General features: G+C 37.1%; 2 protein-coding genes across 5 annotated transcripts; one reads left to right on the top strand and one right to left on the bottom strand.

Annotated features, from left to right (window-relative positions):
• The first annotated feature begins 1,476 nt into the window (after window positions 1-1,476).
• pabpn1 (poly(A) binding protein, nuclear 1) lies at window positions 1,477-15,774 on the top strand. 4 transcript variants are annotated; one of them, XR_012341933.1, is made up of 8 exons: window positions 1,477-1,949; window positions 3,327-3,435; window positions 3,732-3,799; window positions 3,889-3,995; window positions 8,076-8,163; window positions 9,538-9,689; window positions 14,172-14,435; window positions 15,107-15,216. XR_012341933.1 is itself a non-coding variant. In XM_073830463.1 (7 exons), exons 1-7 carry the CDS (start codon window positions 1,815-1,817, stop codon window positions 15,300-15,302), a joined length of 855 nt encoding a protein of 284 aa, XP_073686564.1. In that variant the 5' UTR covers window positions 1,477-1,814; the 3' UTR covers window positions 15,303-15,774. The 4 variants fall into 4 exon arrangements, 3 of the variants coding, with proteins under 3 accessions (XP_073686564.1, XP_073686565.1, XP_073686566.1); XM_073830463.1 differs by lacking the exon at window positions 14,172-14,435 and having other exon boundaries at window positions 15,107-15,774; XM_073830464.1 differs by having other exon boundaries at window positions 14,172-15,249.
• Window positions 15,775-23,260: 7,486 nt separating this feature from the next.
• ngdn (neuroguidin, EIF4E binding protein) lies at window positions 23,261-27,650 on the bottom strand. Its single transcript, XM_073831145.1, has 11 exons — window positions 27,614-27,650; window positions 27,326-27,385; window positions 27,114-27,185; window positions 26,877-27,014; window positions 25,867-25,951; window positions 25,721-25,773; window positions 24,299-24,413; window positions 24,005-24,179; window positions 23,756-23,903; window positions 23,570-23,630; window positions 23,261-23,482 (listed from the first exon to the last, which is right to left on the bottom strand). Exons 1-11 carry the CDS (start codon window positions 27,635-27,637, stop codon window positions 23,463-23,465), a joined length of 951 nt encoding a protein of 316 aa, XP_073687246.1. The 5' UTR covers window positions 27,638-27,650; the 3' UTR covers window positions 23,261-23,462.
• Window positions 27,651-27,955: the final 305 nt, after the last annotated feature.

Raw genomic sequence — 27,955 nt, 5'->3', positions numbered from 1 at the left:
GAAGCACAAATTCAAGCACCAAAATCATGAGATTTCTTTATTTAAAATATGCATTTTTATTCATTCAAGCTATATGGCTGCAATAACATTTTAGTTTAATTTAGTTTATTACACCACTTGTGCAGCCAGTCACAATTCACAATGGTACCATTTACTTGGGACGATGGTTTGTGTGTAACTTGTGTGCCATTTTTGTATGACAAATCATTTTTAGAGTAATTGTACATAAATAGTTTTAGCAAAACAAATATGATTATTTTTGAGAACCCTTTTACATGTATATACTTTACTGCAGGCGTTGCAATGACGAACGCTATGTAGTACAATAGTTTAGCGTTTATTATTTAATTTTCATAATTCACTAAACACCGCATAATCTAAAACACCTTCAACTATAAAACACTCTTGCTCTTAAGCCAAATGAAAACAAATAATTTACGGCATCTGGATGTACTGTAAGTCACTATTCTCTGCATTAGCACTGTTTTGAACTTGCTCTTTGAATGCTTTCTTGTTTACTAAATCTTTGGACTTACGAGTTGATCGGTTCAAAATGATGTAATCGCAAAAAAATGTTTCTTTTCATTTTAAGGCATTATTTTGGTTATAATGTACTGATTCACAATCTTAGTCAATATTTAATTATTATTCCAGTACTCTTATTGTGCCGAAAAAAAAAAACCCTGCTTTGGAAAGCACCTGCGTGAATGACACCGGTACGCTATATGCATACCGACCCACTTCGAGCACTGCTGAGATCTAATAAAACTGTTGTTAGTTTTTTTTTTCTGATGACTGTTTTTACAGCTAACTGAACAACATATCCCGGGCATATTGTATACTTGTTGTGAACAGTCTGGGAGTTTTGTTGATCTTCCTCTGGTAGTTGCGGCTGCTGTGACCATAGACTGAAACAGGTAGCGCGGACACAAAAATGGCGGCGATAAACTACAGTGACGTCACATGGAACCTATGGATATGGAGATAAATCCTGAAATGTTTTATTAAATGTTTGTTAAATGTTTTCCTCAAACAATTTCTTTACGACTGAAGAAAGAAAGACGTGAACATCTTGGATGACAAGGGGGTGAGTAAATTATCTGTAGATTTTTGTTCTAGAAGTGAACTTCTCCTTTAAGTACGAGTGTGTATTCTGTAAGTAAATTTAAATATAAAACTTTATATAAAACACAAATCCAGATGGATTACATTGTGCGGACATGGCAACATTGCATAGTAGCGATAATCCCATACAAATACCGTTCAATCTAAAGGTGGTCTGTGAGCCGTGATTGACGCTGCGTTTATCCAATCACAGTCGCTGTTGTAAAGTCTAAACGGCAAACGCAGAGAAATATCTCCAGAGAACACCAATACCCGTTCGCGATACGTTAAGGGGGCGTGTCTAAAGTGGGCATTTGCCCAATCACCCGTCGACGGTGCGCCTGCAGTGCTCAGAATCCCCGCCTACGGCTTCCATTTCTGTTCTGGAACACACGAGCCCTCGCGAAGAATACACATTTGCTTTTCTGAATTTGTCTTCTAATGTAAATAGAGTAGTAAGTGCGACATATTGACGAAGTGAAACCTATTTATATTTGGGTAAACAGTGTAGTTTTTTTTTCTCCGCTGAAGGACACGTTTGAGCTCTAGAAGCAACGAGGCGGGCTTTTATTCCCCATTTTAACTTTAGTGAGCGGCGTTTTCCGCCGTTTTTTTTATTCCCTCCCCTACCCCTCTCTCTCGCTCCCCCCTGTGAGAGTCGCGGCCTGTAGTGCAGCCACGAGGCGCGTCGGACCACCGGGAATCAGGCGATGGCGGAGTTTGGTAACGGACTGGCAGAGGAATCTCTGCTGGACTCAGACCCGGGACACTCAGAACTTGAAGACCCGGGCGTCGGCGATGAAGAACCGGGATTAGACGAGGGAGAGGCCGCTATTGAAGATCCGGTGAGTGAAGGACGCATTGTACTCGCTTTAACAACTAGTTTGAGTTTTTTGGTATCGGTTTTCTCTTTTTAAACGTCACCGTTTAAAAGAAATAAGCAAATTTCATACGAAAACCGAACACTCGTGTTAACGCGAAACCGGTTTTGCTAGGTCGGTTCGTCCGCCATTGTGGCTCACGCAGTGCAGTAGAATTAGTGAGTGACATGCGTGCTGCTGGCCGCCATGTTGGCGCAACATCGGTCTGGGTTCCTCTGCGCCAGATCTGTCGACCTAGCGGGGAAAAAAATCTTCATCGCAAAAATGCGAGACGGGAGATCATGTAAGAGACAGGGGCGAGGGTAGGACAAGCCGCCATTAGCCGCAGCAGTGTGGGTCCATCCGCAAAGAAGCAGACGGCTCACGGTAAACACGCCTCTTTTCTGATCAGTAATATTTGTGGCGTGCAAAAGTAAGTCGCGTTGGTAACTGCGCGTGATTGTCGTTGGCCTCTGCGATGGAATAAATCTTTGTGCGACGTGTTTGACATGTTAAAAAGGCGTGAGATGCTTTTACTTTCCGATTTTGCATCGAATTAAGGAAAACTACAGAGTTGTCGTTGGGCAAAGCGCACTGTATGTAAAGGCACATCTGTATCGCCGTGATCATTTTATTCGATCTGCGTTGAGGATTAAATGCCGCTCGTGATGTATTGCATCATTTGTTGGTGATTTTTGTGATGGAGATTGTGCATTAGGGCTGGGCTGGTGCGTTTCTCTCCATGCACGTTAACATTATTCGAGCTAGAGTAGGTCATGCATTTGCATGCTCAATGCATGTCTACTTCATTTCATCATGCAATGATCATCTGTAGTGTTTAATTAATTGTGCACTGTTGTGAATGCATGCTAAAGCTTGTTTTGACTGCGTGAAAGAGGCCATCACATGCATGCTGTGTTACTTTACTCGCGATCCAGTGCGACTCCCACTGCCCTGCAATGCAGCACTGCTGAAACTTGTGTGCGTGCGTGTGAACACACACCAAAAGTGTGCACGGATGGCATCATGCTTAGGGCGTCTTGCTGACTGGACAATAATAAATGGTCCTTTGAAAGAGCTCAGTGCACAATCACGTGTGAAAGTGCATGTGCATGCTGTGTCCACGACCACTGGTGAGAATAATGAATGAGTGTGCATTCTGGGAAAAAAAAAATTGGCTGTTTCAAAATGTGAAATGTGTTTAGCAGCGACACATGACATTGATGCAATATAGATCCAATGTGGCTGTCGATGAGGGACACTGAAATCAATTATTCAGGAATATGCAATTAAATGCTGTAAATATTCAGTGTTTTTTTTGATGGGTAAAGTCAATATATGTGCATTACTTTGTCTTTTCAGGAGCTGGAGGCAATTAAAGCCCGGGTGAGAGAGATGGAGGAGGAGGCAGAGAAACTGAAGGAGCTACAGAACGAGGTGGAGAAACAGATGAATCTCAGTCCTCCACCTGGTAAGTGAGACTAACTGAATGAATGAGGGAGGGTGAACGGGCAAGTCTGAGCTCAAAAGGAGAGCACTGCAGAACAGACAGTCCTGATGAATAGGACTGCATCAGAGGGAGAAGAATAACTAGCACTGGACCGTTTGAGGTCAATCGCGATGTGACTAGAAACAGAACGTAACCTAGATTTCAGCTGTGAAGCTATGCAGTAAGCTTGCAGACAATGGTTTCTGTGCTAAATCACATGCTTGCATATGATCATGGATAAGAGTTGCATGGGAATACAGTGTTTTCTCTATTTGCAGCTGGTCCTGTCATTATGTCCATTGAAGAGAAGATGGAAGCTGATGGGAGATCTATTTACGTTGGAAATGTATGGGCAATTGTTTATATACTTTTATATGGTGCATGTAATATTTGATACCGTAAGAAGTGGTGCTGATTGGATTTTTACTTTTGCAGGTGGATTATGGTGCGACGGCAGAGGAGTTGGAGGCGCATTTTCATGGCTGTGGTTCCGTAAACAGAGTCACCATCTTGTGTGACAAGTTTACAGGACACCCCAAAGGGTAATTCATGCATTCCTCTGTTTTCTCTCTTAACTTATAACATTTGTCTTTTTTTTGACTATCTTAGTGGTCTATATGACCTGTAGGGCCCTATAATTTCCCCTCATAAAAATTTAATTTAATGTGGAATGTCACGGAATTAGCCAAATTTCGGATGAATGAATCAAAAGTAGGTCAGAACACTTTAATCAAAAAGCAGAAAGGGACTGGTGTCTGTGAATATCATATGAATATATTAAATGTAGAATTCGTTTACTACACACTTACTCAAGCGTGCGTGATGTTTGCTATGTTTTCAGCGTCTGCTGCCCCAATATATAAGTAATTGCTCTGAGAGTCACTTCATGAGCATTTTACTGTTTCTTTGAGAAACTGTTGTCATCTTATGTATAGACAGAAACTTTAAGGTCTTCAAAGCAACCCATCAAAATAAAAGTCTGGTTTAACTTAAAGAAACTGTGATGACAAATAGTCAAATCAGTCAAGAGGTGTCGATCTCCGAGTGTGAGGATGGATAGCTCCTAAAGCATATTTCCATATAAATGCACGGCTAATTCTTTGTTTTGTCGCCAGTGAAAAACAATATTAAACTTCTAGTTGTAAAAAGAGCCTCATATAAGCCTAATATTTCATCCTATGGAGTCCATTCGTTCGCATTCGGAGATTGACGCTTCTTGACTGGCAAGATGGCTGCGAGCAGAATCCCAAACAGTGAAAGTGAGTTGTTCAAAACCTTTCTTTTTTAGTAAACTCTGTGTACACAAACAATGTTCTCAGTGCTCGAGTTCATGTGTAGAGACCCAGGCGATACTTCGAGCAAAGTTTCATGGTTTGTCGAGTAGGGTTGGGAATCGAAAATCGATTCCGATTCTGGAATCGGATACTTAAGATAAAGAATCGGATACTTGTTATAAAATTAAAATTTCGATTCCTCTTATCGATCCCTGGGTGCAGTTTTTCATCTAGTGATCTGCCAGGACCTTATGTGGTAATGTAAACATCAGTCTACAAGATGGATCACGCAAAGTACTCAAAAGTGTGGCTACGCTTTGTAAAAACCGAAGACAAAGCTACCGTTGCACGCAAACTTCATCTTAGAGATCTGCAAGGGACGGATGTTTTAGTTCCGCGCCCACCCGCTCCAGCAGAAATATGTGTTATTTCATCCCGCAAAAGCCCACATAAAAGTAACTTATACCCCCGCGGGAAGACAGGTATCTACTTCATCTCTTGGCTGCATGAAACAAACCCTCCCGTTAATGTAAAGACAAAGATGATCAGAGTAATAGTAACGAACTTGCGCGTGCCTAATGTATTCATTCTTTTATATCGGAGTCGTACATAAGGCACGCATAAGTCTGCTGTTGATTCACAAACTATGATTTCGGGGCTCTGATCCATAGACTTTTTGAATGTCTAAATTGAATAATTTAGGAGATTTAAGTCTGTATATGTATATACATGTTAAAAGGTTTTTCAATTCAAAAGTATAGCTTTGATTTAAAGTTTGTTTGAATATTTTTTATAACATGCAGGAGGAAAATAAAAAGGCAAAACAAATGTTTTGGTTAATAAAAAGGTTAAAAAATAAACACCTTTAGAGGAAATGTCAGGCATGGGGGGGCCTTGCAAAATTTACCTGAGAAGGAGTGGGCCCCTAGTATAAAAATAGGTTGAGAACCCATCTAATAAAATATTATACAAGCAAGCACTGAAAATAAACATGTTTGATATATTAATGTTTGACTTTTGTTGTTGTTGTTGTTGTTTTTTTTACTAAACTGGAATCGGAATCGATACAATTCAAATGATACCCAACTCTAATGTCGAGCCTTCTTAGTGTTGTAAAAATATCGATTTTGATGCGCTCAAAGTTATGCCCTTAGTACCCCCATTCACCGGCCATTGACCACAAAACAAAATCACAGTCAATCTCAAAAACGGCTCGTTTGTCGTAATTATGCTTTTAGATATAAGTTTGTCTCATTTACAATAAAACAAACCAGCCCAGGTTGCATTTTGGCAATAGTTATCCTTTAAACTGTAAAATGACTATAAAAAGTTTGACTTTGGATGAGTTGTATCAATTATTATATTAATTTAAATAACTATTATCAATCATTAAATAAATTAAATAACAATATAAATATATTTTACTGTCTTAATTGTTTAAATATTTATAATGCATTATCTTCTTGTCAGTCCACCAGTTTACAACTTTACAACTGCGTGTTTGCAGCGTGAAAACATGGGTTCATTTTCAGTCATTGGTCAGCAGGTGGCGCTTTCATAAAGACCTAAGAATAGCGGTTTTCCGGTAATGACTCGACTGTACACAAAGCAGTACAGAAACGTGTAGCGCTTATATTTAATTAATAAATGGTTTCTATTAAGTTATGTTTCTATTTTATGTTCTGTTTATTGTGAGATGTAGTAACTATAGCAACCGCGGCGCCCATTGCCGTATGTTGTCAGAAACTACAGTGAAACGCTTAGTGTAAACACTAAGGTAAGTGTAACAGTTAAGATGTTTGTTGCAACACTCTTAAAGAAATCCCTTGCCTCAGGGATTTTTTCCTTCTCAGGCATACTGTTAAGTCAAATTACTTAAGGACTTTCATGCAACCGGGCCCAGATAAATATTTTTGATTATTTTATTTATTTTTTTATACTGGTGGGTGTAGGACGCTATAGTTAATTTATGTGACAGACGATAGCAAAATAAAGTGAACACTGACACATTATACCCCAAAATTCTTCATACAGTGGACTACCAAGAAAATTGATAAAAATTTGTGACCAAAAATTATTTAGACACTTTGACCTGACCATGTTTTATTTAAGTGTTTTTTCTTTAATTGATAATGCAACCTTTTTACACCACTGACTGAACAAAATTAAGCGTTACTTGGTAATTGGTCAACAAAGTATTGATAGTTGTGTAAATTGTCATACAGTTGTAATCCGTTACATACTTTTCTATCAAAGGTATCTGACATAAAATCAATATAAATTTAATCTTACATAGTTTAACTCTTGAATTCTTGTCATTTTATTACCATTTTCTAAACTTTAGTGTATAAACTGTGATAATGTGAGATGTTAAAGGTGTCTGAATAAATTGACTGTATATTACTTAATGTAATGATAGTACTACTAGCAATTATAAAATTATTATTTAAGCATAATTAAGGAATATTTACCAGAATTTTTTTTTTTATATATATATATATATATAATCAGTTAATTAGAGGTTTTTGATTACTAAAATTTAATAAAACCATTCAAATGGATTTTATTGAAAAACAGACATTTGGTAAAAATAAATTAATTGGAGAAAATAACTTACCTCATAGGCCTGTAGAAATTTAATTTTTGTTAAACTTTTAATACATTGCTGTTTAATTGTATAAGTTTCATGATTTCAGTCCCTTTTTATATAGCCTTTAAAACTCAATTTAGAAAAAATACAAAAAACAACAGAATCTAGAAAAGTTAAAACAGAATTTGGAAAAAAAAAAAGGATTTCACAGGGATCTACTCTGGATAGGCACTGTAGGTTTACAGTAGGCACTGATGCATCACCTCAACCCACAAAATGAACAGTAGTCACTGAAATATGGAACAAATTGGCAGTGGCACTAGTAAAGAATTACTTCACCTTAAAATAATTTGTTTATCTATTTAAATGACCGCTCTGTATTTCACATTTCGGTTATTAGTACGTGTCATGGTTTTACACTATTTATATGTGCACTCCAGACCACAAGGTGTGAGATTGTTCTTCAGCTTTTGTGCTATTCTGGTGCACGGTATTTTCAAGAGGCTCCCATTAATAATTTGCCACATTGCATGGGGTAACTTTTGATGCACTGCTTTAATCACAACTTTGAACACAGTGTTCTGTTCATATCTTAATTCATATTTAATAATATGCATATTTAGTTTTTTGATGCATGCACCTGTGTATATTTGCTTACAACAATAAATAATTCATAGCGGTTTGAGTGTATGCCTTCCTGTTCTGTTTAATTGACCTCACCTGCCCTCATTTGATCATTTGCCCTCTTCATGTTTCAGGTTTGCGTATATAGAGTTTGCAGATAAGGAGTCTGTTAGGACAGCCATGGCACTGGATGAGTCTTTATTCAGAGGAAGGCAGATTAAGGTGAGTAATACTGCTAGTAAATAGTTTTAACTTTTAAAAGTCAACATAAAACAGAAAATGCAGTTTTAGTAACAAATATTGCTTGTGTAGAAGAACATCTTCAGTTTATTTGTTTACCTTTAGTAATATATCAGTTATTATTCATTTTTAGGCTTTGTAAAGATAAATACACTACCAGTCAAAAGTTTTTGAATGGTGAGATTGTTCTTAAAGAAGTATTTTCTTCTGACCAAGCCTGCGTTTATTTGATCCAAAATACAGCAAAAATTTTACTAATTTTTCTATTTAAAATCAAATTAATTTTCTATTTGAATGTTTTAAAATGAAATTTATACCTGTGGTCAAAGCTAAGTTTTTAAGCATCATTACTGAAAATCAGTGGTCAGTGTCACGCGTGCCTTCAGAAATCATTCTTATATGCTGATTTGCTGTTTAAGTAACATTTTATTATTATTATCAATATTTAAAAGTAGGGATGCACCGATATGAATCGGCCGATAAAGCTTGTGCGTTTTGTCAGTAAAGCCGGTTCTGTAATCAGCGGTAAATGCCATCAGGTGCGTGATTTCACGTTGAGCCGTATATATTACACACAGCCGTTGTTTACCGACGAGCTGCGCAAATCAATGTTCATTATCAGTGTGAAAGTGCGCAGCTCGTCAGTGAACAACGGCTGTGTGTAGTATATACGGCTCAACGTGAAATCACGCACCTGATGGCATTTACCGCTGATTACAGAACCGGCTTTACTGACAAAACCCGCAAGTGATCGGCCGATACGGATCGGTGCATCCCTATTTAAAAGTTGAGTACATTTTTAGGATTCTTTGATCCAAAGATCAGCATTTGTTTAAAATAAAAACGCTTTTGTAACATTGTACACTATACCATTCAAAAGCTTGGAGCCAGTATATTTTTCTTATTTTTTGGCAAATAAATTAATACTTTAATTTAGCAAGGATGCTTTCAATTGATTAAAAGTGTTGATAAAGATATTCATAATGTTACAAAAGATTTCTATTTCAGCTAAACACTGTTCTTCTGAAGAAACCTGAAAAAATTCTACTCAGCTGTTTTCAACATAATGTTTTTTTGAGCAGCAAATCTGAATATTAGAATGATTTCTGAAGGATCATGTGACTGGAGTAATGATGCTAAAAATTCAGTATTGAAATAACAGGAATAAATTACATTTTAAAATGTATTCAAAAAGAAAACAGTTTTTTTAAATAGTAAAAACATTTCAAAATTTTACTCTTTTTGTTGTACTTTGAAAATCAATGAATCATCAAAAACTTTTGACTGGTAGTGTGTTTTAGGCTTTTTTGGAGTCTTTCAAAATTTTAATCACAAATTTCCCAACTCTTCTTAAAGGTTGGGGCCAAGAGAACAAATCGTCCTGGCATTAGCACCACAGACCGCGGTTTCCCTCGGGCCCGCTTCCGCTCACGGGGAGGAAACTTCTCATCCCGGGCGCGCTACTACAGTGGCTACACACCCCCCAGAGGCAGAGGACGGGCCTTCAGGTGAGCTCCATGCCAACCTTGCACGTTTGACAGTGACAGACACACAGGCTCCATCCTGACAGAGAGTGCCGCTGTGAAAGCGTGTGTGCACGTCGGGGTGGGAGGACGGGGGACAATCTAAAATAACTGTTTTTAAATGTTGATGTTGATTTTCCACTTTCTTGTCCTTTTTTGTTCAGATATATTTATTTATTTGGCCTGTTACCCTAAAGACATGCTGTTCTTATCTGTAATTGTATAACAGTCTGTCTCTCTGTATGTATGTATGTATGCCCGTTTAATGCCTCTGGGTGTGAGGAGCCAAAGTAACAGCACCACTCTTATTTGTAGTCTGCACTCTCTGTACAAACTCCTGTGTGTCGTCATGTTGAAAGGAAAACTGAGGAAGAATTACAAACCATTAAACACACATGCACAGCCATCGTCATCATCGCTGTCCATTTCCCTCCTGCAGTGTAAGATTCTGAGCATGGAATGAGCTTTCGCACTCACCAGAGTTTTGGAAGTCAATCTGCTTCCCAATGTGAAGATTTTGACATTGTGTCTCAAAACAAAGTGAATTTTCAAACAGGCTTGTTGGTTCTCTTGTTTTGAGATACAACCCAAATCCTGTTAGGCCCTCTGGATTTAGCACTCAGTTTCTGTTGGCTTTAATAGTTTTGAGGATGATTTGAATAGTCCCTGTTCTTCATATGTAACCCTGGACCACAAAACCAGTCGTGAGTAGCACAGGTATATTTGTAGCAATAGCCAAACAATATATTGTATGGGTCAAAATTATTGCTTTTTCTTTTATGCCAAAAATTATTAGGATATTAAGATCATGTTCCATGTAGGGGTCAACCGATATGTGTTTTTCAGGGCCGATGCCGAAAAATGCACCGATAAACGATATATTGAACCAATATGTGTCTAGTGTAAAAATTAAAATTGGTAAGATGAGACCACAGGTTTGAAGTATTGGCACTTTTTGCCATTGTACCACCCATACTGACAACATCTCCACATGTTTTGCACACTGCCTTCCCTGGTGTTTGTTGAGTGTAGTACTTCCACACTGCACTTCGTGTCTTCTTCCGTGCATCCATCTACAATAAGATATAAAGAGAGAGTTAAAAGTGGGGCCACTGTATGCTTCCTGATTAAGCCTATGCATACTGTATTAAAGCTAAACAGCTTGGGGAAATATAACTATTTGGCTTCAAATTATTTACATGTTTACAATAGCATAAGCTATAATAATTTCTCATTAATTATTTTCTGATGGCTAAATCCAATGAGGTGACTATCCAATTCATCATTTAATGCACATCAATTGATTAGCTTAAAAACACACAATGTGTAATAATTTAATTCTTCATTTTAGAAAATGTTAAGACCTTTTCATGAAACTATAACATTAATAGCCTATTATAGGCACACTCAGTTCCATAGCCTAAATGTCTTATTTTTTGTTATCCTAACCTAGGCCTATGTGACACTACACATTTCCATTAGTTTTAATTTACAGTACAGTGCAAATGAAGGTATAAAAACATTAATTTATCTTTTAGTCAAATAAGTTATTTTTTTTTTTTTACAAATGAGTTTACTAATAAAAAAAACATGGAAAACACCCGATCAGAATGCGTCCCCGACAGCCTCTTCTATTCTATGCGCCTTATATATGAAAACAGTTTTAAAATAGGCCATTCATTGAAGATGCGCCTTATAATCCGGTGCGCCTTATAGTGCGGAAAATACGGTACATGACTGGATTCCGCGATTCCGTCCGTGTTGTCCGCATCCGGGAAATCAAGATAACATTGAGGTGTTTTTGCAACTTCACCGTAAAGGATTGTGAATTACTGAAACACAATCAACGTCTGCTGCTGACTTACCTTTGAGAGACAACTGATTACTGCCGCACGCTGCTCGCAGCTCCAGCAAGCGTTCTGTCTGTGTCTTCAGTGCCTTCAGCCTTCGAGTTGATTGGTCGGACTCGCGACTCCCAACAAATCAGGTGTGCGGTGGGCGGAGACTGCTCTAGGGCACAGAGTGGTGAGCTCTGACAGGCTGCGTCGGAGCCAAAGAGCGCTTTTCAAAATTAAATTATTTTTATTGGCAGATCGGTTTTGAAAATAACCGATTCCGATAATCGTAAAAATGCTTAATATCGGCGCCGATAATCGGTCAACCCCTAGTTCCATGTATTGTAATTTCCTACCGTAAATATATCAAACCTTTTTAATTTTTAAACCTTTTATTTTTTCATTAGTAATATGCATGTCTAAGAACTTAATTGTATCTAAGCCAGTTGTATCTAAACCAAATATTGTCCTATCGTAACAAACCATACAACAATGGGAAGCTTATTTATTCAGCATTTCATGATGTATAAATGTCAATTTCCAAAAAATGACCCTTATGACTGGTTTTGTGATCCAGGTTCACATATTGAAATTTCTGGTAGAGTGAAAGCATTTTATGAATCAGAATCTTGTACATCAGTTTGTTGGGAAACTCTTGTACGTGCACTGCCACACTTTGACTTTTTTGTTAGAGTGGAGCTTGGGTTAATGCCCTGTAAATGGTTTTTGACACCAGGTTGATATCTAGATTTGAAATCTATTGAATTCAAGTACATTTTAACAGTTAGCCAATGGGATTAGATTGTAAAATAAGATTAGATTAAAGGATTAGTTCACTTCAAGAACAAAAAAGGACAGATCATTTACTCACTACCTTGTCATCCAAGATGTTCATGACTGACTTTCTTCAGTCGTAAAGAAATTAAGGTTTTTGAGGAAAACATTTCAGGAATTTTCTCTGTATAGTGGACTTCAATGGTGCTTGCGAGTTTGAACTTCCAAAATGCAGTTTAAATGCTGCTTCAAAGGGCTCTAAACGATCCCAGCAGAGGAAGAACAGTCGTATCTAGTGAAACTAAATTACAATTTACACACTTTTAAACCAAAAATGTTGCACTCCGGTTCAATACATTTAGGATATGTCAAAAAACGTCCATCTCATTTTCTCCTCCAACTTCAAACTTCTTTTTTGTAACGGACGTTTGACTTTCTTTGCACGCCCACTTTGTAAACACTGGGTTGGTATTTCTTCAGCGATGAAGGACATTTTGAAGTTGGAGGAGAAAATGAGATGGGAGTTTTACCATATCTTGAACCAGAAAACACAGTGCACGCAGAACTAGACAAAGACGAGCATTTGAGGTTAAAAGTACATGAATTGTGATTGTTTTTAGAAAATAACCGATCGTTTCGCCAGATAAGACACTTCTTCCTCGGCTGGGATCGTTTGGAGCTGCATTTAAACTGCATTTTGGAAGTTCAAACTCGCAGGCACCATAGAAGTCCACTAAATTCCTGAAATGTTTACCTCAAAAAACATAATAAAAATAAAGACATGAACATCTTGGATGACAAGGTTGTGAGTAAATAAAATATTAGTTCACATCCAGAACATAAAATTTCTTTAAGCATATAGCTGAAGTCAAGCTCAGCTCTGAATAACTTGAAGGCAAGTGTGTGTTTGACCTGGCAAGCCCAAATGGCAAGCCCATTTTAGTTCATTTTCACCCCCTCGCATGATTAACAATATGTTCACTTCCAGAATGGAGGGTTCATTCCTGCAGCCTGATATTGACTGTTTTAGTATCCAACCGATAACACAGGCTTCTGTGCCATACAGCCTGTTCCTGGAGGGGATTTGTGTGAATGAAGAGTGCCTCTGGCTGCCCGAATGGATGTCCGTGTGCGTGTGCGTGTGCGCTTGTTTTTATATCCTGGTGTGGACCTAAACCTGAATACACACAGACTGGTGGGGACCTAAAGTGAGGTCCCCATGGGGGAATAAGCTTATAAATCGTACAGAATAAGTTTTTTTGAGAATGTAAAAATGCAGAAAGTTCCATCTGAGGTTTAGGGGTAGGTGAAGGGGATAGAAAATACAGTGTGGACAGTATAAAATACATTGCACCTATGAGAGTCCCCACAAGGATAGTGGAACAAACGTGTGTGTGTGTGTGGCCCAGTCCATATGTGGAGAGCTGTTTGTTGTCAACTGTAACCGTGTACATGGAGGGTTCATGTCCCCAGGATCTCTCCTTTACAGAGACCACAGGAGCCGCCCCGTTCAGAGAGAGAGAAAGAGGGAGAGCGTGCTTTCACTGTCCCCTACACTGGACACTAGACCATTTCTAAAGCTTGAATATAACAAACACACAAGCATACACGCATTCTGCTGTTGGAGAATCTTCCTCAGCTTCCCTTTATGGTTGCATTAATCACTAGTTATCAGAAGAAGAGGGGTATACATTGCATTTCATATTCTGAATTATGTGTATACCTGAAACATGAGTGCGTAAGGCGCTCTAAAATGCATATTACTGACACACTCACACCCCCCAAAATTGAATTGGTGTCCGTCGTCTTAAACCAACCACAAAAAAGAACTCACCCTCTTTTTCTCTCTCTTTTCCAGGGGCCGAGGGCGAACAACATCGTGGTACTCCCCTTACTAATACCTCCCCACCCCCCTATGAAATCCCCCCCTTACTATCATCCCGTATCCCTATAGAAAAAAGAAAAAAAGACCCCTCTCAAAAAAGGAAGAAAAAAAAAAGAAGAAAAAAAGACAAAAAAAAAGGAAAAAAAGAAAAGAGCATCTCCTGGAAAGACAGACTGACTGGCCGCAGTGTGCGATTGTGTGTGCGCGTGCGTGTGAGGAGGTGTTGCGATCGCCCTGGTAAGGTACAATATGGCCGTCAGGAGATTTGGTGGCATTTGTTTAAATTTGAGAAGATGATGTTGATGATGATGTAATCTCAGGCTGCAGATGTGTGTCCTTTTGTCTGGCTGTGATTTTTCTCTCAGCAAACAGCCCCTCTCTTATGTTTGCACTCGAAGGCAAACGAAAAAAAAATGTTAACTTTTTTTTTTTTTTTTTTTTAATGATTGTAATGTGAACATGTGAACAATTTAATAGCAAGAATGTTGTTGTTTTCACCAAGTTGTGCTATTTGAGATCATATTATCTCTATTATTTTGTCTGTGCTCTCTGGAATCCCTTTTTCCCCCCCAGCGCTGGTTTCTTTCCCGTTCATCCCTCACTCGGATTACTTCCTCCACCTGTTATTCCGACAGCAGTTTAGAGTTGGGCGTTGTTGTTTTTTTATGTTTTACTGTTCTTGAATCATCTTCCACACCATATATGACTATTGTAAGATGGCATGGCCTGAGCTCTGAGATCTTTTCTGTTGTGTTTTAAAAGTTCTTTTTCGTCTCACGCTGCCATACGCCATTCCCGACCATCTTTCCTTGTTCCTGTGCTGCTTCTCCTGCCCCATCCCCCTCCCCCCTCTGTCTCTCTTGCTCTCTCTCTCTCTTTGTATATTAGACCACTTCTTGTCGTTTCAGGTTTCAGGACCAGTGGAGGCTGACTACCCCTCCTCCCGTGGCCGCGGCGCCCCCTACCGTCTCGGCGGCGTCTCTGTCTCTTTCTGCTCCCGCTATGCACACTCACCCCATCCTCTCCGTGTGGGGGGGCGGGGGAGGGGGACAGGGCGACCACCGGCCCACTGCGGGAGGCATTTATTACAATAACAAGCGCTGAGCTTTTACCAACATGAATATACTGAGATGCACCAGGCCCATGTTAACACAGACATACAGACACCGCATACACCGCACACACCGAACACATCCACAACACAAGTTTATATATCGTGAAGGCAGAGCCACGATAGAGCAATGGCTGCTTAAATTGCGAGTGAGTGAGAGAGCTTGAAGGGGAGGGTTCTTCTAGGGCCTTGTCTTTCTCAGTGCACAGTGCAGTTAGGGCACGATGGAGCACTAACGCGTGGGCTACAGGTATCGGTTACTTAAGGAGGGCTTCGGAGCTTTTATTTCGGGGGAGGGAGGGGGATTTGTGTGGAGAGGGGGTTTCTCGTTTCTGTTCGTTTTCCTTTTTCAGATGGGGGAGTGGGTATGGATGAAAAGAGAAAAGATGTTTTCCTTTTTTTATTTTATTTTTAACCCATGAGTCTGTAATTAGAAAAAAAATAAAAGACATTGTGTAAAAAGTACTCCCAAGTGTTTCTTTGGTCTTTCTTTGGGGCCGTTTTGTCTCTTTTTTTGCTTCACTTATTTCTACGTCTTCTATGCATGGTTCCTGTGGTTGTGGGAAAATTGTAAAGTCTCTAAGAGACACTTTATTAAACATGTTAAATCCTAATCGAGTAAGCACATACAACCAAAAAAAAAAAAAAAAAAAAACTTTTTTTTACTCATTCCAACCTAAATTCTGTTCCAGGAACCCAAAAATGTCTGCTTTAAAGGCCAACAATGAGAAAAAAAAAATCACAATGAATATATGTGACCCTGGACCACAAAACCAGTCATAAGTAGCACGGGTATACAGTAGTCAACATTTGAAGTGGATCAAAAAAGTTTTCCTAAGAGAAGAATGGGTATTGTTTTGGTTTTAGGACAACTTTGATGAAAGGTTTTGATCCACTTTAGATTGACTAGTATATTTGTAGCAATAGCCAACAATACATTGTATGGGTCAAAATGATTGATTTTTGTCTTTTATGCCAAACAACATTAGGATATTAAGTAAAGATCATGTTCCACAAAGATTTTTTGTAAATTTCTTACCGTAAATATATCAACTTAATTTTTGATTAGTAATATGCATTGCTAAGGACTTAATTTGAACAACTTTGAAGGCGATTTTCTCAATATTTAAATTTTTGTTTTGCACCCTCAGATTCCAGATTTTCAAAGTTGTGTATCAGCCAAAAATTGTCCCATACATCAATGGAAAGCTATCTTAGCTTTCAGATGAGGTATAAATAAAAAAAATATATTGGGTAACACTTATTTTAAGGTATCCTTGTTACACGTACTTACTATTATAAAAATTAATTACGCACAATTTCATGCAAGTAACCCCAAGCCAAACCCAAATCCTAACCCTAATCATATAGTAAGTACATGTAGTTAATATTACTCAGTACTTAAATGTATAATTATACTGTAACAAGGACACCTTAAAATAAAGTGTATATAATCAATACACTAAATAATAAATACATAAATAATTATGCATTTTTTTTTTTATTGAATTGAATATTTTTTTTGGCACACACAATAACGCGTTTGAAACCGCAAAAAAAATTGGAGATTCTTTTCCTGCATCCGTTGGGGATCATCACGGAGGTACTTCGTGGTTTGGGCTGGAGTTTGTAATGTTCCAGGTAAGTTTATCTTTCTGTTTGGATGTGATAAAACATGGATTCGCGTTAAAATTTGATTGTCTGTTTCTTGTTTTCCAGACTCCTGATTAATGTTTTAATGTTAATCTTACATGCAATTAGCAATAGCCTATTTAATTTCAGTGTTGTTTCATAGTTCATTTCATGTTTGTATCGTTAATAGTGTTACTCAGAGATCCACAAAGCACCATTTATTGTGAAAAAACCCTAAACCTGGTTAGGAAGTATTTGAGATTCTTTACCGCTGTAAGTTAACGTTAATTGAAGTGTAAAATTGACAAAGTTTCAGAAAATTCCTTGTATGGAGAAAGGCGACAAAGACTATAGAATACCCAAGACATTTCACTCGTGTAGTTTTGAATGGGGAAAAATGCAACGCTCATTATGGCCGCGAAGCCCCGCCTTCTTAGTGAAAGAGCCAATCGTTGATTAGTAAAGTCAGCGCGTCACTGCAGCTGCCGTTAGAAGTCACGGTTGCTATAGAAACAATCGGCGCTCTAGTCTAGACGTGGGCTCAGTACTGCGCATGCGCACTGGCTCATCTAGCCGGAAAAATAAGCGTTTTTTCACCCTATTGGAGCACAAGGAACCATATTTATGAGGCAGTTCTTGTTGGATTTCTTTGAAGATTTAAAATATGAAATTTAATCGTAAGCTTGGTGAACAGTTTTGGAGAATTTGATGTTTCCCCATTCAAACAGATAGGAGCTGCACTTGTATGCCCGAGAGGCGTATCAAAGATGGCCGCCGAGTGACATGACTTGCCTTAAAGGGACTTTGAAGGCGATCGCTTATCAAAATACATGTTCTCGACGCCATTTCGGGTATTTCCATTAGAATAATTTGTATTTGAAATGCTACAAAGTGTTAATCGATGTAATGTTAGTCTTTAAACTTTTTCGCGTTCCAGGCAGGTTTTTTAACTGGTAAATCACCTCTTCAAACCACGACTCATGACTTTGTAGCGTTCCAGGCAAGTAACGCCAAACTGCCTGGGCACATTTATGAATTATTATTATTTTTATATTATTATTAATTTGATTGCAAAGTTATATTGTCCTAAGCTCTATTTTTCCACCGTGTGCCACTTGCATAAACACCGCCATATTACGGCAGCAAACTTCCTTGACTATTACGCCGGAATGGGAGTGTAGTTCCTAATCTTATCAGCCTAGAAACTCGCAGCTTTGCATTTCCACCGGTCTTAGTACACGATATAACTACAGAAGAGTCAAGTTTTAAATAGGACAAATATCGAAACTCGTTGGTCATTTTTGAACGTAATGCTATTGGTCTAATAGGATTCAATGATCTATGCTAAACTATGCTAAAAGTGATATCGCCAGAACAGGAGAACGGCTAAATGGATTTCAAAACGGTAAAAATTAACCTATTAACTCAGGGGGAGTTGGAGAATGAGACTATTTCCAAAAAAAAAGTGGAGTGTTCCTTTAAAATCTACTAGTGCAAATTGTTACGAGGATTTTATCAAGTAAATGTTACAAGTTATTTTTTTCAGTGCATATTCTTTTAAAATAAATAAATAAATAATTACATATTTTGTGCTATGACAACTAATTTAGCAAATGTCTGTTTCTCTTAACACATACAATGCCCTCCACTAATATTGGCTCCCTTTGGTAAATATGAGCAAAGTTGGTTGTGAAAATAAATCTGCATTGTTCGTCTTTTTGATCTTTCTTTAAAAAAAAAGACAAAATTCTAACATGTCATTGAAGTAGAACAATTGAAACGGGGGGGAAACTCACATTATGAAATTAATGTTTTTCTAGATGCATGTTGGCCACAATTATTGGCACCCCTAGAAATTCTCATGACTAAAATATCTCTTAAAGGATAACTATTGCCAAAATGCAACCTGGGCTGTTTTTTTTTTTTTTTTTTACTGTAAACGAGACAAACTTATATCTAAAAGCATAATTACGACAAACAAGCCGTTTTTGAGATTGACCGTGATTTCGTTTTGCGGTCAATGGCCGGTGAATGGGAGTACTAAGGGCATAACTTGCCAGTCAAGAGGTGTCGATCTCCGAATGCGAGGAGAGTAAAGATGGATAGCTCCTAAAGTATATTTCCATATAAATGCACGGCTAATTCGTTGTTTTGTCGCAAGTGAAAAACAATATTAACCTTCTAGTTGTAAAAAGAGCCTCATATAAGCCTAATATTTCATCCTATGGAGTCCATTCATTCGCATTCGGAGATCGACACTTCTTGACTGGCAAGACGGCTGCGAGCAGAAACCCAAACAGTGAAAGTGAGTTGTTCAAAAACGTTCTTTTTAGTAAACTCTGTGTACACAAACAATGTTCTCAATGCTCGAGTTCATGTGTAGAGACCCAGACGATACTTCGAGCAAAGTTTCATGGTGTGTCGAGCCTTCTTAGTGTTGTAAAAATATCGATTTTGATGCGCTCAAATTTATGCCCCTAGAACTCCCATTCACCGGCCATTGACCACAAAACTAAATCACGGTCAATCTCAAAAACGGCTCGTTTATCGTAATTATGCTTTTAGATATAAGTTTGTCTCGTTTACAGTAAAACAAAAAAAAAAACAGCCCAGGTTGCATTTTGGCAATAGTTATCCTTTAAGCTTATTCCCATTCATATTTACATTTTTTTTCTTTTTGAGTCTAGGAGTATTAAAATAATCCAGCCATGATTTCCTGTTGGACAGAATTATAAATATGTCATACAGGTACATTTTTTTGAAACTCAGATTTATACATCATCTAAAAGCTGAACAAATAAGGTTTCTATTGATGTATGGTTTGTTAGGATAGGACAAAATTAGATACAACAACTTGAAAATCTGGAATCTGAGAGTGCAAAAAAAATATATATATATATTGATAAAATGACCTTTAAAGTTGTCCAAATGAAATTCTTAGCAATGCATACTAAATAAAAATTAGGTTTTGATATATTTATGGTAGGAAATTTACTAAATATTTTCATGGAACATGATCTTTACTTTATATAAATAATTTTGGCCCATACAATGTATTGTTGGCTATCTCTAGAAATACAGCTGTGCTACTTACTTTCCGGTTTTGTGGTCCAGGGTCACATGTGAGGAACACAAATACCAAATTCCCTTAATCATCCATCACAAGGAGTAAAGCCAAATAATATAGTGCAGAATGATGATGTACAGAACAAGATTGTTGAGCTTCACAAAATAGAAAGTATCTATAAGAAAAGAGCTAAAGCATTAAATCCCCAAATTCCAAATTATCCCACAAAATCCCCATTTCCATCATCAGGGTAATAATTAAGAAGTTCCAATTAACTAAAAATGTTACAAATTTGCCTGGAAGAGGATGTCTTTATCATCATAATGCATAATGAGAAGGAAGTTTGAGTGGCCAAAGACTACAAGGATCACAGCTGGAGAATTGCAGAGATTAGTTGAGTCTTGGGGTCAGAAAACCTAAAATAAAATATCAAACAGCCCCTACATTACTACATGTTGTTTGGGAGAAATTAAAAGAAAAATGTTCCCTGCTCATCCAAAAACAAACTGGCTTCTATGGTCAGATGAAACTAAAAAAAAAGAGCGTTTTGACAGCAGAGTCACCAGATGGGTTTGGTGCAAACAGGAATAAAAAGTACCCCATGACCATTGTTAAATATCCTGCTGGATCTTTAATGTTGTGGGCCTGTTTTTCTACCAGAGGTCCTGGACATCTTGTTCCGATACATGGCATTATGGATTCTATCAAATACCAGCAGATTAAAAACCTAAACCTGACTGCCTCTGTTAAAGATCTTACAATGAACCATGTTCGGATCTTCCATCAAGACAACGATCCTAAACTCAAAATAAACACAAAAATGTCACTGAGCACAAAATGAAACTTCTGCCATGGCCGTCCCTGTTCCCTGACCTGAACCCTATAGAAACTGAGTGGGAGTTGAAGAAGCACCATCAACATGGAGCTGGGAATGTAATTGATCTGAAGAGATTCTGTGTGAAGGAATGGCCTCTGATCTTTTGTCTGGTGTTCTCCAAACTCATCAGGCATTGTAAGAGAAAACCAGCCCAGCCACTTTTGCTCATATTTACCAAGGGTGCCAGTATTAATAGAAGGCACTGTATGTCCTTTGATACACTATATTGCCAAAAGTATTAGGACATCCCCTTCTAATGAGAATAAGGGGAGTGTGTGTTACTAATTTTACAGCAAGTTTTGACAGGACCCTCTTCAATTCTAACATAACAATGCCTTTGTTTATGAGGCAAGGTTAACCCTCAAAGGCCGAGACAGCCGCTGGCGGCTAAAAAGAACTATTGTTCTTAAATGTTTAATTACTTTTGAACCGCTAATCCAATTTGAATGCTTTAAAAACACCAAATTGTTGCTAGCGCTTTTCCTAAAATTTTCCTGGAAATTCATTAATGTTTAGAGAAAACAAAAGGAAAATTGTAATTTTAAATTGGCCAGACATAAAGTTCAAGTTCTTATGTTTATAATGATATATGACAATTGATGCTGACTGCTAGAATAGGTCTGAAAAAAAAAAAAAGAAAAAGAAATATACAGGTGCCTCAGGTGCCCCAAAAATGTTCTAGGTCTTTAAGGGTTAAAAAAAGAAATGATTGATTCAGTCAATGTGGAAGAACTTGACTGGTCTGCAAACACCTCTGGTGTGACTTTAAATGCAGACCTTGAGCCAAAAACTCATTACCAAACACCAATGACTTGTACAAACACTATATGAACAAAGATATTGGGACTTTTAGAACAGAAAAAGGCACTTCAAAACTGGCAACAAAAATGGAAACAATTAATGTATTTATAAATCGTATTTCCATCTCTATTGCAACCGTTTTGGAAGTGTCAAAATGACTGCACTCATAGTTACAAGTCATTGGTGTTGTAAGTTTTTGGCTCAAAGTCTGCATTTAAATCACTCCAGAGCTGTTCAACTGGGATTAGGACTTTGCTTTCTGCAGACCAGTCAAGTTCTTCCACACTGACTGAATCATTTCTTTTCTAACCTCGTCTTATACACAGATGCATTGTCATGTTAGAATAGAAAATGGTCCTGTCAAAGCTATTGCTATCAAATTAGTAGAACACAATCCCCTAGAATATCATTATATGCTTAAACATTAGGATTTGAACTCATGGAAATTACTGAAGTAGGCAAACCTGTTCATTAGAACAGGGTGTCCCAATACTTTTGGCAATTTAGAGTATGTCCCTTTTTCTTGAAATGACATCTGCAAGTTTTCCAATGTTACAACAAACATCAACATTTAAACAAACCCTGTCCAAGAAAAAGTTCTGTGATCTTCTGATTTTGAGGTCATCTCTCAGCTTTACTTTAAAACCTTTATACTGTAGTTTTAACACAAATAGAACTGTATATTTTTTTCTGGCTTGCCACAGGCCACCATGCGTCATCTGAAAGGATTATATGTTTCAATAAGCAAGAATTACATGGAACCGATGGGTTGATTTGGTTTGCCACATTTAGTACAGCAATCTTGTGATCCAAATGGGACAAAACCATTAAAGAACACCAGATACAAGAGTGCCATTGTAATGAATGCAGACTCCGCATGGGATAAAAATAAATAAATAAATACATGTTTTAAATCTTAACTTACTCATGATCATTTTAGTTTGTCTTCATTCATTTTAAAAGTAATGGTCTAGAATTAGAGCACTTCTGTTCACCTAATTAGGCATATGAGCAAAATTGATTCAATTAAATGATTAAATATGAAATTACTGAAATTAGTGAATTGTCATTAGTTACTCAACTTTGTGTCTTTCCAAACTTGTAAGACCTTCGTTTATTTTCATAACACAAATTAAGATATTTTTGATAAAATCTGAGAGCTTTCTGACCCTGCTTAGACAGCAATGACATGTTTTATGGCCCAGAAAGGTAGTAAGGTGGTACTTTTTGTAGAAATTGTTGAATAAAGTTGATATTTTTGTTTCATTTGCAGACAATAGCTTTATAAAATTGTGGTTGAACCCCTGATGTCACATGACTATTTTAACAATGACTTTACTACCTTTCTGGGTCTTGAATGTGGTAGTGGCATTGCCATCTATGGTTGGATTTCATCTCAAATATTTTAATTTGTGTTCTGAAGACGAACGGAGGTCTTATGATTTTGAAACAACATGTGGGGAAGGAATTAATGATAGCTCACTCAAAAATGAAAATTCTATCTCTTTAAGATCCTCATGACCACCACTTTTTACAGGAACGTTTTACCACAAAAAAATAAGCATGCTATGCTACTCAGTCACCTTATTTTATTAGAAATCTAATGGATATGCAAATCAAGGTAGTCAGATTGGCACTGGGATTAACATTTTCACACAAAGCTCCACGTTATTGTTCGTGAAAAGAAAGAAAATTGTATCAGGAAAGATTTCTTTACACATAAAAAGAATCATTTTGTTGAAACTGATCTTAAACTGTCTCCTTGGCATCAGTGGTTTACTTGCGCTTCTTGAAAACTGAAAAGATAAAATATATATTAATATACAACACTGACTGGACACTTGTATTTTTGAAGGCACTCGCATAACAAAACAAATACTTACATTTCTTTTTGCCTTTCTTGACAACTTTCTTCCTTTTCTTGGGTTTTGGACTATCAACATCCTGAATGAATAAATGAGTAAAATGAGTACATTTTTCAGAAATACACACAAGAACTCACTACTATGGTTACTGAAACTTTATAAAAGAGATGTAAAACTACCCATGATGCCATGGGGCCAGCTTACCTGTGCTTCTCCCCCTGTCAGAGCGGTGATGTCACTGAATCGTGTGATGTTACCAAGCTGTGATGTCATTCCCACCATTTTTCTTTTCCTGACTCTCTGCTCACGTGTCAGACTGAGACGCACCATCATGGTTTCCTCGTAGTTTTTCCTTTGATGAACATTTTATTAAGTGTTAATTTACTGAATATTCTACTGTATTTAAATGTAATCCACAACCTGAAACAAAATTATCACGTCATTATCATGTACCTGTTCAGCTCCTCTCTGCTTTCCCGTTCAGTCTGGAAGTCTCTGCGGTCTCTGATCTCCTCAGGAGCGTCGCTGTATTGTTGTCTGAGCTCCTGGATCAGAGAGCTGCGGAGTGCCACTTTCTTCTGTTTATTAATACGCTCCTGTTCTCGGGCTGCTTCTGTCAGGTCTCCATCTGTGTAAGGACACAGGGTTTGGGATGAGTATTAACTATAAATACAACTATGACTCTCTACATCTGAAACCTAAAGTGAAAAACAAAATGAACTGCTGCAAAAAATGAAAAAGGCTTACCATAATGCATTGGAGCAATTCGTGGAGGTCTGTATTTCCTGCCATATAAAGGATCTTTTGGACCCTTTGATTTTTCTCCTTCCTCCTCATCATCTGAGTTCTCAGATTCACTCAGCTGTGTGTTATATTAACAGAATTATATTAAATATATGTACAAAATTAAATTATTTTAATTAAAAGAAACATTTATTGAATTTAGCTTTACACATTACAGTTAAAGTCAAAAGTTCACATACATCTTAATTATTTTGCTAAAATAAGATGGATTATACAAAATGCATGCTGTTTTTTATTTAGTACTGACCTGAATAAGATATTTCACATAAAAGATGTTTACATATAGTCCACAAGAGAAAATAATAGTTGAATTTATAAAAAATCACCCCGTTCAAAAGTTTACACACCCTTGATTCTTAATACTGTGTTGTTACCTGAACGATCCACAGCTGTTTTTTTTTTTAGTGATAGTTGTTTCATGAGTCCCTTGTTTGTCCTGAACAGTTAAACTGCCTGCTGTTCTTCAAAAAAATCCTTCAGGTCCCACAAATTCTTTGGTTTTTCAGCATTTTTGTGTATTTGAACCCTTTCCAACAATGACTGTGCGACTTTGAGATTCATCTTTTCACACTGAGGACAGCTGAGGGACTCATATGCAACTATTACAGAAGGTTTAAATTCTCACTGATGCTCCAGAAAGAAAAAAAATGCATTACGAGCCGAAGGTGTAAACTTTTGAACAGAATGAAGATGTTTAAATGTTTCTTATTTAACCTAAATATCATATTTTTTCATTTAGTACTGCCCTTCAGAAGCTACAAAAGATGCTTACATGTTTCCCAGAAGACTAAAGAAGTAAACTTGATTTGATTTAAGTTTATTGCCACATTAAGTCAAATTTAAAAGGTTTTCACCTCCAGCTCTTAAGGCATTGTTTTCCCTTCTGAACGATCAGTGAACATTTGAACCTTCTGTAATGGCTGCATATAATATAATAAAATTATTTGTGGGACCTGAGTGATTTTTCTGACGAACAGCGGGCTGTTCAGGATAAACAAGGGACTCATGAACAACTATCACTAAACAAACAAACAAAACAAAAAAACACAGCTGTGGATCATTCAGGTAACAACACAGTAAGTAGAATCAAGTGTATGTAAACTTTTGAACAGGGTCATTTTTTTAAATTCAACTATTATTTTCTCTTGTGGACTATATGTAAACCTCTTTTATGTGAAATATCTTATTCTACTCAGTACTAAACAAAAAACAACATGCATTTTGTATGATCCCTCTTGTTTTGGTAAAATATTTTACATTTGGAGACTCTGCCAGGTGTATGTATTATGTAAACGTTTGACTTTAACTGTATATACATATACATACACTATTATTACATTTTATATTACATAACAAGAGCTTTACCTTGCTGACCAGATTCTGAGGGTTAGGGCGAAAGTGTAGAGGGTCATTCTCAGCTGGAAGAAACATCATTTAAGTCAGTATACTTGTGGACCAGTGTTATTAATATGCGTAATCAATGACAAAAAGTACAAGAATGAAAGACTTACCAAGTCTGCCTGTAACTGCCGTCTGCACTAATTTATCAATCTGATATTTCAGCTTTTGATCTAGGGGACGCATCTTCTCTAAAACCTACAAAACAAAGACAGGGATGGACAAAATTCTTCTTAAACATAGGCACAGCATTTCAACTTTTCTGCTTTGACAAGATGTAAACTGATTAATAACTGATAACTGTACATTTAATTGAATTTACATCACATATAGAAGTCAGAAATAACCAGCAAGGTTATTTCTAAAATACTGTAGCAAAAAAAAGTTGAAGATATAGTTCACCCAAAAATGAAAATCCAGTCATTAATTACTCATCCTCATGTTGTTCTAAACCCATAAGACATTCATCTTCTAAACACAAATTAAGATATTTTGGATGAAATCCGAGAGCCTTCTGACCCTGCATAGATAGAAGCGCAACTGACACGTTCAAGGCCCAGAAAGGTAGTAAAGACATCATTAAAATAGTCTAGTAAGCATGCAGCAAAGACTGACACTGAAGAAAAGAAATTGTTGGATAAAGTCTTTTAACTTTGCACACAAAAAGTATTCTTGTAGCTTCATAACATTACAACTGAACCACAGATGTCACATGAACTATTTTATCAATGTCCTTACTATCTTTCTGGGCCTTGAATGTGTCAGTTGCGTTGCTGTCTATGTCTATGCAGGGTCAGAAAGCTCAGATTTAATCAAAAATATGCTAATTTGTGTTCCAAAGATGAACAAAGGTCTTACAGGTTTGGAACGACATAAGGGTGAGTAATTAATGACAGAATTTAGGTGAACTATCCCTTTAATTTATTTAAACATGTATTATATTGTCTTATGGTATTGATCTATTTGATGCCAGAATAGCCAGTATTGTAAAGAGTGAGAATGTGATTATTTAGACAATGAATTGATTCAACAGAGGAATAAATTAAAAGAATAATATCCCGAAAAATCTATTTCATAATGAATTTCTGAATGTATCCTGTGCCTTATGAGGTGCGTGTCGTACCGTCCTTATGGTGACCAGCCTGTGGATGGCGCTGTTGTCCTTCAGACTTTCTCCTTCTGTCTTTAAACTGATCAAATGAGTAACGTCTTGAAGGTAAAACAGTAACAGATGATATCTCAAGTCGAGAAAAGACAAACCCTACAACCAAAAGAAAGAGAAATGTAATTCTTTTTTTTTTTATTATTATTGTGACTGTATTTAATATGTATGTAAGCGATATCATAAAAGTATTTTTACCTTAGTAGTCTGATAAGCTTTGTCTCTGACTTTCTTTATCAGGTCCCGGATATGACTTGTAACTGCAGCAACCTGAAATCAAGAAAACAAGTGTCAGTTACCATTACTACTTCTTATATCTTTGTATTATATTGATTTGTGATGCTGTGCTCAGAACAAGACCGTATAAAATAATCTAAAGCAATATATTTAGGTTCTGTGACACTACAGACCTGTTCTGTGAGATTGTTGAGTAGACGTACAGCAGTGGGAAGGTCACTGTCTATAAGATCCTGCAAAAAAAACAACTACATCAGATAAGTGTCTCGCAGAGAATACAGATAATAAAGGCTATGAGTTTAGCCACAGTACAGTTTTACCATATCGTATCATTCATCCGCGAAATAATACACAATTTCACAACAACATGTTAATAACACTATAATATATCAGTTCCATCACGTCACATCTATGTTTAGGTTCATTTAATGAGAAATTTATTTAGTTAAAGAACAACTCACGTTTCCAACTGTGGTGGCCGCCATCTTGGATAACCAAGTTGATACGGATGACACGTAGGGACAAAACTCACAGCGCGCAATTCAAAAATCGCCTTTAGACAAAACACGACGTGGTTGACAGGACTATTTCGTGTTCAAATGTGATTTAATTATTATATAGAATATTATATTATTATATAAAATCATTATCTATATAAAGTATTACATACACGAAGGTAAAAGGACCGATATCTGAGCCATTAAAAGTAAAATCAAAACATAGTGACAAAAGGGATCACATAATCCTTTTTTTGGGGGGGAAGTAATACAAACGTACTAAAGTATTTTAATATGTTTGGCAGT

This window comes from Garra rufa, chromosome 24 (assembly GCF_049309525.1).
Source record: "Garra rufa chromosome 24, GarRuf1.0, whole genome shotgun sequence".
NCBI lineage: Eukaryota > Metazoa > Chordata > Actinopteri > Cypriniformes > Cyprinidae > Garra > Garra rufa.
Note: the sequence above shows the minus strand (reverse complement) of the source record. Positions and strands in the feature narration are given on the sequence as shown.